Source organism: Xiphophorus maculatus, chromosome 22 (assembly GCF_002775205.1).
Source record: "Xiphophorus maculatus strain JP 163 A chromosome 22, X_maculatus-5.0-male, whole genome shotgun sequence".
Taxonomy (NCBI): domain Eukaryota; kingdom Metazoa; phylum Chordata; class Actinopteri; order Cyprinodontiformes; family Poeciliidae; genus Xiphophorus; species Xiphophorus maculatus.
Window position 1 is genome coordinate 6134311 of NC_036464.1, and position 14245 is coordinate 6148555.

General features: G+C 39.8%; 1 protein-coding gene across 1 annotated transcript in view; it reads left to right on the top strand.

The window, feature by feature from the left end:
- The window catches only part of LOC102236548 (B cell CLL/lymphoma 11A), a 53277-nt gene extending 45838 nt beyond the window's left edge, over positions 1 to 7439 (top strand). Inside the window, exon 3 of the mRNA XM_014469741.2 lies at positions 1294 to 7439. Coding sequence (XP_014325227.1) covers positions 1294 to 3530 — 2237 coding nt within the window. The 3' untranslated portion in view covers positions 3531 to 7439. The remainder of the gene's footprint in view (positions 1 to 1293) is intronic.
- The last annotated feature ends 6806 nt before the right edge of the window (positions 7440 to 14245 follow it).

Genomic DNA, 14245 nt, shown 5'->3' on the forward strand with positions numbered 1-14245 from the left:
ATCTTTCAGAATTTGGTGAGTATCTATTGATAATTTTACAATTATAAAAATTTACAAAGTGTTATAAATATTGAGTGTTTGTACTCACACAAAAAAGCTTTATTATGAATCACTTTCATTTTCTTTGTTATGCATTTCAAAAATGAGCCAATGGATAAAGCAATGATTCCAAAGTGATTCTTTTCTTCGTGGAAACAAACTGAACTGGTATTTTAATAAGATCATTTCCCAGACTTTGGTAAAATTGTCTCCTTTTTGCTTTTGATGTGCTTTTTCATTTCGTGTTAGCAAAAGTCGCCTCTGAATAGCGGCGACGGGGGGTTCGTTTGTCATCTAATCTCGTAAACGAGCTGATGGCCGTCCATTCCGTCCACTAATGAGATTAGACACTCGTTGCGGGTCACACCACAGGTCATCGTTCCCGATGCCCCTACAAAAGCAATTATTGTTTTAAATGTTCCTCTCATCATCTTCTCAAAGCGATTGTGCATGGCTCGATGAGGGAGAAAAAAAAGCTCTGAGGCAGACAGAGAGCGTCAGATTTCCTCTTCAGTCGGGAGCCTGAAAGGTTTCACACTCCTACAGTTTTAGCTTCCTTTAGCAGCCAAGGTTACCTATTTGGATGAGTCATTGAGTATAAGCATGTACTGTATTTTTTGGATTAAAGGTATATGGATCACGGATTTCAGTTGGAGCATATAATAACATCTTTCAAGATTAACAGTAAAAGATTGTACACATTTCATGAAGATGTTATGATTTTATACTACTAAAGATGGTTAGTAAATACTAAAACCCACTGACTTAAAGGACTTAAGAGGGTTATTTTTCTTCGTTGTGTCTCCTGTGTGTGTGTGTGTGTGTGTGGGCATCTTTTTATGTGTGTGAATTCACCAACGAGTCTGTTTTGGTAGATCAGTAAGAAGTATAACGGTCCACAGGGATAGCCTGCATCTTTGTTCTCCTGCTGACAATGGAGGACTCTCAGTCCGTCTAAAGGGAGAAATTATGTCCCAAAGCAGTCTGGGAGAAAAAGAGATACACACAGTACTTCTCACATGCTACTCATGTGGGGCATGACCTCAATAAGAGCTGCTGTTGTGTTTGGAAAGCCCTCAACACCATGTGCCAACCCCTTTTAAACGCTGTAACGTTTAGGCCTTAGGTCCTGCATTTTTCTACATTAAAGTGTTAAAAGAAATTCAGACCATTTCTCTTTAAGTCTGTTTCACAAATCAGTGTTCAACAAATAGTCAACATGTTAGTAAGTTCATTTCCTCTCTGTTCCCACAGGTAAGGAGGAGCCAACCACGTATACCTGCACAACGTGTAAGCAGTCATACGGCAGTGCCTGGTTCTTGCTGCAGCATGCTCAGAACTCCCATGGCTTTCGAATTTACCTGGAAAGTGAACATGGCAGTCCTCTCACCCCACGCATGGGCGGACCTTCTTCCCTTGGTGGTGGTGCTGACTGCCCTTCTCAGCCTCCCCTTCATGGCCTCCATTTGCCACCTGATGCAAGCCCTTTCAACCTCCTCCGCATCCCTGGCTCGGGCTCAGGGGGAAGGGACAGCGTTGGAGCAGGAGGTGCCATTGGCTCTGGTGTTCCTGGAGGCCATCATCAGCGTTTCCCCCCAACACCTCCTCTCTTCAGCCCCCCTCCGCGAAACCATCTGGATCCCCACCACCTGAGCCCAGAGGAGCTGGCGCTGGCAGCCCACCACCCGAGTGCCTTTGACAGGGTGCTGCGCCTTAATCCTCCTCTGCCTCTAGACCCACCTCCGACAATGGACTTCTCAAGGCGTCTACGGGAACTGGCGGGCAACACCTCAGGGTCTACTCCCCCGCTATCACCCAGCCGGCCAAGCCCCATGCAGCGCTTACTGCAGCCATTCCAGACAGGAGGAAACGGAGGTGCAGGGGGTGCAGGGGGCAGCAAACCTCCATATCTTGCTACTCCACCACCACTACAAGGCTCAATGCAGTCGCCTGTGGGCTCACAAACCACTCCTCCAACCCCTCTCCCTACAGCAGGACCACCCTCTTCCTCCAACACCCAGTTGAAATCAAAGTGTTGTGAGTTTTGTGGCAAAGCCTTTAAGTTCCAGAGTAATTTAATAGTGCATCGGCGCAGCCACACAGGAGAGAAGCCGTACAAATGTCACTTGTGTGATCATGCATGCACACAAGCCAGCAAACTGAAACGACATATGAAGACGCACATGCACAAATCATCCTCGCCAAACACGGGCAAGTCAGAAGATGGTCTATCAATAGCCTCATCCCCAGAGCCTGGCACTAGTGAGCATATAGGTAGTGCAAGCAATGCACTTAAATCAGTGGTGGCCAAGCTGAAAAGTGAAAATAATCGCATGTTACGAGAAAATGGGGAGGAGGAAGAAGAGGAAGAAGAGGAGGAAGAAGAAGAAGAGGAGGAGGAGGAAGAAGAAGAGGAGGAGGAAGAGGAGGGGGAAGAGGAGGAAGTACAGAATGGGGAGAGACCACCCAAGCGAAACAACAGCTATCACTTTGGACTGAGCCTGGAAGCAGCACGGCAGCATGAAAACAGCAGCAGTATTGGAAATCGACTGGGCGGAGTGGCTGATGAGACGTCTATCCCTCGCTCACTGCCAGAGGTCATGCAGGGAATGGGTCTGGCCGCCAGCATGCAGCATTTCAGTGAAGCCCTCAACGCACACAAACGCAACGCCATGGCCCAGGAGAACCACCTGCACCACCATCTCAGCAGAGACCATCACCACAGTCGGGACATGTGCGATGGAGACTCTATCTTGGAAACAGAACGCGTAGAGGAAGGCACTGTTTCTGCAGTAAATGGACGAGGAGTGTCTCCTAATGAATCTTCTTCAATTGGCCTCTCAAAGAAACTGCTTCTGGGTAGCCCCAGTCCACTTAGTCCCTTCTCAAAACGTATTAAACTGGAGAAAGAATTTGACCTGCCTACCCCCACAATCCCTAATACAGAAAACGTCTACTCCCAATGGTTGGCTGGCTATGCTGCCTCTCGACAACTCAAGGACCCCTTTCTCAACTTTGGGGATTCCAGACAATCGCCTTTTGCATCATCATCTGAGCACTCTTCAGAGAATGGCAGCCTGCGTTTCTCGACCCCTCCAGGAGAACTGGATGGGGGAATGTCAGGTCGCAGTGGGACAGGCAGCGGGGGCAGTACGCCCCACCTTGGGGGTCCTGGGAGACCCAGTTCCAAGGATGGACGCAGGAGTGACACTTGTGAGTACTGTGGAAAGGTTTTCAAGAACTGCAGTAACCTGACAGTACACCGGCGCAGCCACACAGGAGAGAGACCCTACAAGTGTGAGCTGTGCAATTACGCGTGTGCCCAGAGCTCCAAACTTACTCGCCACATGAAGACCCATGGTCAGGTGGGCAAAGATGTGTACAAGTGTGAAATTTGTCAAATGCCCTTCAGTGTTTACAGCACCTTGGAGAAACACATGAAAAAATGGCACAGTGACCGTCCCTTGAGTACCGAAATAAAGTCAGAGTAGAAGGCAGAACAATAAGACCTTTTCCTTTGCAACTGGGTCGCCAACAGTCAAGTGTTTATTCCTAGCCCCCTTGTAGATTTGCCCCAATCCCAAACCTCCCCTTTCACCAACCTGGTGGAAGCCTAAGACCATGTGCTCTGCACCAGCACACCTTGTTTCCATTACCCATCGAATGCATGATCTGTATCGGGGCAATACTCTTGCATTGACGCAAAACTTCGAGCCTTTCTCTTGTGCAATAATTTACATGTTGTGTACTATTTCCTTTTATTGAGTTTTCTTTTTTTCCCCCATTTTTAAGAATTAGTCAGCATGCATAGTATGTTTTTTGCTAATCAAAAAAGAAAAGAAAAAAAGAAAAGAATTTGTCCCTGGTTGGTTAGTTGTTGAGTAAATGTGTTGCTGTTTTTCTCTCATTCAGTTATTTTCTTTTTATTATTTAAAAAGAAAAAAAGAGAAGAAAGATACATCCATGCTGCGTACATTCTGTAACACATATCATGTACAGCTTTGTTTTGTAACATGGAAAGTGAACAGTCTTTTTACTTGACCCTCTTTTTACTACCCTGGAAATGCACTTATCCTGATCTTTCTAAAAGATGCCATGTTCACACAGGGTTTAAAAGAAGAAAAGAAAATCATGTTATTTGGCTTGACTACTAAACTGAAAGTGATGACAGGCCTCAAATTTCTTTCAAAAAGACAAAAAAGTGTGTTAAGAACTCAATTTGTACTATCATTTGGAGGATTAAGGAAGAGTGCCTTTGATATTTCAAAACTGCATTGGCCATAATTTTATCTGGTTTAAGTTTGGGGTCACACAGACGAAGCTGAAAGAGTTAGACCACGCAGAAAAAGGTCCTTGCATCAAGCACCTGAAGACTCAAATGGACAACTCATGATGAAAGATCAAAATCATCATTTAGCTACCTTTAACATGTTTAATAGGCTATCTATAATTGGAAATTTTATGACAAGCATGGTACAAGCAGTATTGTGTATATCTGAATTACTTGTAGATTTGTCTTTGGTATGGTGGAGCTTTTGAGAGAAAGGTAATCTATGATGAAATGTACAATCCTGAACTTGAGGGATGAGGCGCAGAGTGTCACATGTCTGCGTTAGCACAAACCTACAATGCTGCTTCAGCATGTCAGTGTGTGGAACAATGCATAAAGTAATATGTGAGCTCAAATTTAAGCTAACTTTACTTAAGAGCAGTGAAAAAAAATACAAGCTAGACAGAAAGAAAGCAAAACAGAACTGGAAACAACGTATGCTTTATGGTATACAAGGCAATGTTTTTCACTTTACAACTCCAAACACGGCCATCAGCAGAGAAAGAGACACTTGCAAAAACATATATCTGTGTTTTAGGGCTTTTGAAAAATCTTTTAATGCTAACCAATATGCATACAGTGGCTCTTAAAACTGTCCACAGCTTTGCGGAAATGTCAGGTTTTTGTGATTTAAAAAATAATATTACAAATCAATTTAACATGTTTTCCACACTCAAAATGAAATTATTCCTCCACAATTCAACTAAAAAAAAACAAAAAACAAATCTTCTAGAATAAGGAAAAAGTTAAATCTGGACACATACATCCCTGAACTAATACTTCAATGAAGCATAATTTGATTAAATTTCAACATTCACTCTTTGGTTGGAGCCTAAAAGTTGTCCTACATCCTGACTTGTCAATATTTGCAGATTTCTGCATTAAAGATGGAAAAATATTTGAAAAATTGTATTTCACAATGGCGGTAATCACAAAAACCTGCTGTTTTAACATTGGTGTGTACACTTTTGCGAGTCACTGTAGGTTAACACAGGGCGCGTTATATTTCATTTTGGTTCGCTTTCTATTGATTTTAAACCCAAAAGAGGCTTTTGTTTATTCAGTTTCATTCATGCTGTTCGATGTAAAGCACTACGTGTGCATTGTCCCACATCCATGCAGAGATGGTACATGGACTGAGTCTACAAGCTGGATTTGTTTGACATGAAGTGCACTGTTTTTAGTTTTCCCAGTTTACAAGTTTACGCTGAAGGGGAAAATCTTTGTAATGCTGTCAGATGATGAGGATCCCTTTGTTGCGAGCAGTAAAAAAAAAGGCGCACAAAATCTTTTTGCAAGCAGCTTCATCACCCCTGACCTCTGTATCCCCGCCTTGACCGTTTGTTAACCCTGGAAACCCAAGAGCACACTCTCCTCCCAACTAACCACTGCTCCCACATAGTAGCAAACTAAATGCACTTCTCCTGGCTTTATTAACAACCACTTTTTTTTAAAAATAAGTTGTGATTTATCATCATCTGAGCAAGTTGCTGCCTGGAAAACAGACACTCCGATCTTGTTGCTCACACCATCAGACTCTGTTTTTGTAGAACTTCTCCTTTAAACACGGGCATAAATAGAACATTTTTTCACAAACAGAGCTATGCTATGTTTTAGTGGGAAATGTTTTACGTTTTGTTACTGCATCTCAATGGCATCCAATACTCCCGTCACAGTATATATGAGGTGAAACATTTCAGAAACGTTAGAAAAAAAACAAAACGATTTTTTGCTGATTTTTTTGTTTCATTTTGCTTTTTTTTTTTTTTTTGCCTTGGTTCTTTACGGCTCTTCAGGTTGAAATACAATTTGCATTGGGGAAAGGATTAAGATTATATATGAATATATAATAAAGAACTTAAAATATAGGAAAATGCACAGTCATGTCAGTTCCTATACTTAAACACATTTATGGTCTACTTTTTCTGTATTTCTAGAATTGTATTTGAATTCAATGTTCACTTAGAGTAGGCACTATAGTATTTATATTGAGGCTCGTATTTTTAACTGTTGCTTGTTCTCTCTAAAGGTATTTGCCATACCTGTTTTGGTAGTGGAAAAAAACCCAAGCTGCCACGGTATATTTTTTTAATTTGGCAGGATAATATAGTGCGAATTATTTGTATGTCTAAAGAAATAAAATAAAACGATAAAAAAAAGAACATCCCATAAAAAAGCAGCTAAAATGTGTGGCGTCGCAGGCCATCAGATGGCTGCTGCTTTGGTTCCTGCTGTCCATAGAGGTGTTTGTACATATCTTCTTTGTTTTTGTTTTTTTTAATTCGCACTTCTTTCTCCTCCCTCTGCTGCCATTCCTGTATGCAGTACTGAAAGCTGACGTTGACCTGTTCTGTTGTGTGCTTTTGTCTCCCTCACCTCTCCCACCTGACAACATTCCAACATCAAGAAGAGAGGAGGAAAAAAAATCTAAAGATAAAAAAAATTAATATGCAGTACATGGATTACTTAAAAAAAAAAGTTAGAATAAATACATTTAAAAAGAAATAAAATGTTTTTGCATTTTCTTTTCCATTGCCAAATACTAAATGGTGCTTTATATTTAGATTGGGTGAATATACTTTCATATGCAAAGCATATTTAAAAATGACCAGGGGGATGTGGAGAAGCCTGCTTGAGTTGAGACTTTTTTTGTAAATGGCAATGCGGAATATTTTGTTATCAGCCTTTTCTATTCCTGTTCTGAGAGCTGTTTGTTGTAACTTGAACATGAACTTTATCTTTTACAATGGGAGCTACTATTTATTATTACCTATATGCTCTGTTCTGAACAGAGACATGGAATGGAGTCATATATTTTTGGTTTGTTTTTATTTTATTCTTTTGTTTTGGTTATACTATAATTTTATTATGTTTTCTTTTCTAATGGTGGCCAGTGGTCATTGGACAAAACAAGCTCTATGATTTCTGTTGTACCTGTTTGGGATCTCTGTTCAGTTGTATTGGGAATACCACTGTCTGTGTTTTCTGGCAGATGTCTGCATAATCCTGTTCACACGCCCATTTTGTCCCTTTATTGAAAAATGATTAATAAAAAAAGATGAAAGTGTAATGGGATCCCTTGTTTTCATTAACATTTTTTAGTAAGGCTGTTTCTTTTTTTTATATATATATACAAACTGATCTCTTAAAACACATTCTCTACAGCTTTCAGTGTGAAAATATAAAACATTTTCACATTTTCCAAATTTACAGTACCACTTCACAAAGACTGAGTTACTTTTTGTTGTCAGCTTGTAGTTTTTTGAGCTGCCTCATTGCTAAAAGAATGGCTATGTAAATAAAAATTCTTCTTATTACTATTTGTTGATTGTCTGACCATAGTGGGATGAAAGTTCAATGTGCTACAGAGTTTTTCAGCTCCTCACAATGGTAATCATTAGCTAATGAATAAAATATAGATCACACTGCCCTCTTATTGGGGTATTTGGCATGGTGAGATGAGTGAATCTTCATCAGTGCAGATGGAGCATCTGCTTTGCATGGTATCAAATGAAGAAGAAAGGAAAGAACAGCATGGGTATTCTTTCCTTCATATAAAGCCTGCTGAGGCTTTATGAGGCTAACAAAGGTTCACCTAGGTCAGTGTTTCTCAATTCCAGTCCTCAGGCCCCCCTGCCCTGCATGTTTTAGGTGTTTCCCTTCTGCTACACACCTGGATTGAATCTATGGGTGATCAACAGGTTTCTGCAGCACTTGATGGTCATGCAATCATTTGAATCAGCTGTTCTGGAATAGAGGCACATCTAAAACATGCAGAGCAGGGGGGCCTGAGGACTGGAATTGAGAAGCACTGACCTAGGTAGTTCACATTTCCTTTCTACCAGTTGGTTCTGGTAGAAAGGTGTCAGAATACATTTTGGGTTATAGTTTGTTGCAATTGGAGATGCATTGCCACAGACCAGTCAAGATTAACCCCGTTAAACCATTGAAAGTGCCAATAATGGGACTGGAACACAAAGCAATGAATCAGTCAAATTGTACCTATAAAGCACTTTTCATAGAGTGAAGTGTAACACAAAGTGATTGACAAAGGTCAGAAGTACAAGGATAGACACTGAACCACTAATGGGAGAAAGTAGCTTGGTCTGACGATGAGGCATGTTTTCCTTTGCATCACATGGATGGCCAGTCGCATGTGGGTCTCCTTCCTGGGGAACTTAGGAACATATAGCCCCAGGATGCACTGTGAGAAGCTGGTGGAGGCAGTGTTAAGTTTCAGGAAGCACTGGATCCTGTCAGCCCTGTGGATGTTTCATACCACCTATCAATGTTGTAGACCAGGTGCATCTAATTCAACTGAGTAATGAACTCTGTCAAATAGTGATAATGGTTCTGAATTGGTTTAAATTTGACCTCCATGTCGCCTTGTTTTCCATTTAATCAAGTTGACAGCATTTGTGTGATGTGCTTGACCAATAAATCTCGTAACTTGAATGATCAACTATGAGCATCTAGATAACAGCACAGCTTCAGGGGTTTTGTGGAGAACAGGATCCATCAGCCAAGGTTGTTTTGGGAGGAAAAAAGGGGTCAAAAAATAATTAGGCAGGAGGTCATGAGGTCATGTCTGATAAGAGTGTATGACATCTTTAAACTGTGACACTCATTCAAAGAAGTTTTTTTTTAACATTTCTACAAAATCTGTTAAGATTTTACAGCATCAGGTGAATAGAAAGATGATCCTGGAACATGTCTTCATATTCCACTGAAGCACAAAGTGTGAGAGGGATGAAAGAGACACCTCACTACCTCTAAACATTTTGCGGGTGTGTGTCATGGGTATCAGTGGTGATCTGTGCACATAAACACTGTGTCTTTGATGAAAGCTCACAATGTGCTCTGGACCCAGAAAACTCCTCCTCCACCCTTAAGTTAGCCTTTGGCCTTGTCCTCAATGAACTTTATAGCTTCCTATGTGTGTGTGGGGGGTTGGGGGTGAGTGTGTGCGATGTCACAACCTTACCCAGAGGGGTTAGAGAACTCCTGACACCCATGTGTCTGCATGCAACATCCTATCTGAAAGTGAACACAGACCAGCTGTTTTCAGTGCAACTGTGTGTGTGAGTGTACACATTATCTCAGAACACATGCATACCAAGTGTGTGTCCCTCCTCAAAGTATAGTGCATTATCTGTAGCTGATAGTAACTGTCCCCTATGTGGGGTGTAGGGTGTATGCAGTGTGTGAGCTCATACAGGCGTGTACTTTCACAGAATGTACCTGAGTAAATACCATTATGTCCTTCTGTTGAGCCACAGTCACAAAGCCTCATACAGCTTCCAGGATCAGTCAGCTTTGTGACTGAAGGACAGACAGTTCTGATTGGTCAGTGTCCAGCTCGTTTGAACACACATAGTCATGTGAAGGATCAAGACACCCTGTTACATATTCAGTTCTTCCAAAGGAAATTTTCATATTAGTTTCTGTTCTTTCCTTCTGTTTTCTCTAAAAAAAAAAAAGTTAATTATTTTTGGATAAACAAAAAAAAGTACTTACAATCGCCCCTAAACTACTATATCCTTTGGTTGAAATAACTTTTTTTGTCAGTATCTCAGCTCAATTTGTGAAAATCTCTTCATATTTCATCTATGAGATGTTTTAGGGGTTACTGGAAATGTATAGCCCCAATTAATCAGATCTGGTCTTTAACTAGGCCGATTACTTTCCACTTGTCCAGTCCTATTTTCTGATCAGTTTACTCTCAGTTCTCTACCATGACAAATCAACTTCATATTTTACACAGGTCACATAAGCATTAATCAAAACCTTTTTAAATGTCCACAGCAATTATAGTAAAAAATGAATCTTGACATGAAAAGATATATAATTTAAATTAATTGGAAGTTGAAAAGTGAAATTCATCTGTAGTAAAGATTCATTAAAACCTGTGGGCCTGATCCATAAAAGGTTTTCAGGTACAAAAACAGGTGCAAACTTGATCCACAAACATGCAAACAGGATTGTGTCAGCAAAATGAGGAGAATAGCAGACATAATATATTTAACACACCTCCCTTCAGAAATTTGCAAAACATATGCTGATCATCAGAAAGTTCAAATGCAATTACTTACCACCCATAATGCGATTTATTAAACCTGATTCAGATTGTGTCCATATTTTTGTGTCCAAATTTAGCACATTTGAAAAGCAGATGCAAATTGGCAAGCAAAATTATGCCACACTTTTCAGATTTTCAATTGTACAATACATGTGGAAAACCCTTTGTCATCTTCCTTCCTTTAATATTAAATACATTGAAGACTGTGACAGTAAAGAGGCATCATTTAAATACTTTTGCAAGGTAATATACTTTCTTAGCCTGCACTCATGTTCTGCAGGACAGGATTCTGTTAATGACCAGCTCATTTAAATCAGGTATTTTCAAAGAGGATCCCACCTGTCAAGAACCCACATTTTTCTATCCTATGATAAATGGAAAAGGTGGAATAAAAAAAAAATCCAAGCTGCTTAGTTAAAACTTTTTGAGTGGACAAATGCTGGAGTTTGCTGTTTCGATGTGACTAGGAAAAAACAAACCAAAAACTGTCACTATAAGCCTTTCTTGGTGGTAAACAACTAACTGTCAACACCTTGGAAAAAAACCCCAATCCCCACTATATTTCTCTCTCTGCCTCTCCCGTTGTTCTGTGATAAATTCATTGAGTTGTAAACCCACAAAACATCCACAAAACACTTTCTCTGTTTTACAGAGATTCCTCTGAGCTAGTTTATGTTAAAAACATTAAGCATTTGTGGCTGCTATAAAATCTATATGACCATGACCTGCAGTGCTCCATAAACTACCATGGATTTGTCTTCAGCCCCAGTGAGTTGAACAATAAGATATTCTCTAAAGACTTTCAAAATCATGCTTTCACATTGCTTTTGTCACAGTGTGTCCTTGGTACAGCACAGTTCCAGTAATATCCAGATAAAGGGAATATATGTGTGTTTTGTCTGTCCTGAGACGGAGCAAACTTTGTTTCCCTGTACATACTGTGCTCTATCACAGAAGTACATTTTGTCAAGGCCAGGCTGTGCCTCCCATACAAGCCTGAATCTGCTTCTATACATATGGCATGGCTTTATCCATGCTGACCACACAGGTCTGTAAGAAGGTGCAGCAGAATAAAAGCCTTTTACTGTAATGGACAACGATTGAATGCAGCAGCACGTACAACGACCACAAGGTCAGTTGACTTTGTAAAAAGAACCGCAATCAAAAGAAGCAGAGGAATAATGACCGCTTTTGCCAATAGCGCTCATAAGGCCGGTGTGTTGGACATCTTGTTAAGATACTTCTCAAAAAACTACAGACGCTTTTTATATGAGAGGAAAGTTATTTTTCATCCTATTATTATTTCATGCTGGTAAACCTATTAGATCAAATGGAATAAATGGAGGATGTTTAACATGATTACATTGTATATGAAGTTCACCATAGACAAGACAGAGGAGGATAACTTCTTTTCTCATTTATCTCATTTTTTCTCTTCACTATATGCTTTGGGGTTAATGAGGTCAAGAAGTATTATATTGAGTGCTTTAAATGTTATGTGATGTAGCTGTAATGAAATCTTGTGTTTCATATATTTTCCTTGCTTTCTGTCACAAAGTTAAATGTTAATGTTTGGTAATAAGTTGAGATATTGTAGCTCTATGAGCCTGAAGGTAATGACTGCACTAACATACACTGTCTAGAGTCGTGGTAAAAAGAAGATCATCAGCTTTAGTGCCACAAAAGCAGCATTTCTACATTGATTGTCCACAGATTGCCAGGATGGAAAGACATCAGCAAGATCCTTAGAGAAAAGGCAGTTCATCATTATACAGACCGCATAAATGGAAACTGTTTTAGACAACTCTAGATCATTTCCAACAAATTCACCATGAAAGTCTGACTTGTGCAAACATCAGAAAATGACAAACAACTCAAGATCTTCATCTCAGACTCTAAAGTTTAAATTTCTTGAATGGTACAAAGACACTGAACCAGTTTTTTGGCACTTTGACAGCATTGCAAAGTTTTCTCTAAAAAGAATATGTCAGGATGGCCATTCAAAGGGGCTGAATTTTGATGCAAGCCACACCTTTTGCTTATTTATTTGCAAGATAAAAACTTATAAAAGTCACGCATCATTGTTTTTTTGAACGGTACACTACTTTATGTTAGTTTGTAACAAAAAATCCCTACAACATAAAAATCAAGCTCAGGGTTGTGATGTGAGAAAAATGGGGAAATTCTCAATGCTTTTCATACTGTGGTGTCGTTGTACGTGCTGCTGCGTTCTGATCACTTCAAAAGTGATCAGAGTTAAAACATTGTTAATATGTTCCTTTTCAGCCTTGTCCAAACAGAGAAAACACTTATAAATAAAGCAATTATATTAGGCATATCAATTTCACTGGCCAAAATTTAAAAAACAACAATATTTCAGTGTTCTGCAGAGTGCAAACCCATGACAGAAAGTTTCCTGATTCCCTTGCAGTTTGTCACAAACACAGTGACAAAGAGAACGAGGCCACAAGCACGGAGAACAACTTAAGCTTGTGATTGCATCTCTATGACCAAATAATGGCATGCTAAGACACACTGCGGGATTTGTTTTGAAGAAAGCATTGATGTAACAAGTGGTTCTTTGTGTTTTATGTGCTTGTAAATGCGCTCAACCCCATAAGAAACATAGTGAATAAATCTTGAGGAGGTGAGAGGTCAGGCGGATGAGTTTAATGCTCTGTTTAAGTTATGAGGTAGTCATAAGACGTGTTTAGACAAACCAAAGGACAAATGGAAAATAAATGAACATTAGTTTAGTTTGTTGCCTTTTCTTCTGCTAATACAGTCACTGCGCTTCTAATATTTATGACGGAGTATTAGGACCACACTAAAGAAATAAATCTAATAAAATTACATGAATAAAGCATAGAATTAGTATAGATTCATAGTGTTATAAAAATAAAGTCAAAAACGATATGAGAATAGTCATAATATTACAACTTTATTCTTGTAATATCATGATTTTGTTCTCAAAATATTCTAAATTTATTCTCATATTAGGACTTTATTCTTATATGACTTGTAATTTTATTGTTTTTTTTATTCTTATTTTTCTTAGTATGGCCCTAATACTCCAAGTATGCTTCACATGCAACTTAATTTAGAAAGTGTCTTAAATTTTCATTTTCAAAATAATGTTTGCTGCCTGCAGTTGCTCAATTCCCATTCTTACAGATATGTTTTTTAGAACAAAGCTCTACTTGAATTAGTCATGAGAGACGCACTTATCCAACTCACATTCAACACAAGCGCACACATGCTTACACACAAAAGCTAACCCAAGGAAAAAGAGGTTAAAGTCTATTGATAAGCCACGCTGGAATGCTAGGTGTATAGAAAGACAAATCAAACACAGTGGGCCAGGCAGGTGGGCTGATTAGCGTCTGTGTTTTGGCGTTGGCTCACCCAGATGTACTTGAAAGACTGCCTTTGCTGTGCAGTTGAAGAAGCTGGAGGAGGGGAGGAGATGGGTTAAAAGAGAGAGGTTGTGTCTGCTCCTATAAAGGTCACAGGGTCAGAGAGTAGGCTTAGATGAAGCAAAGAAAGAGCCCTCCCTTCCTTTCCTCTCTTTTCAGTCTTTCATTCATTCCCTGCACCTCTGAACCCAGTCTGAAGTTCAAATACATTGTCAAAGAGGAATGAATGAATGAAAGGAGAACTAAAGGAGAGGTGGGGGAGGGCTGGAGAGGGAGTGAAGCAACATGTGTCAAATGGGCATGTTCCTTGTCCGTACATTTTAACCCGGTTCTTTAAGTACCTACACCAATTTGTGCCATGACATCTTGTTTTGATGATAT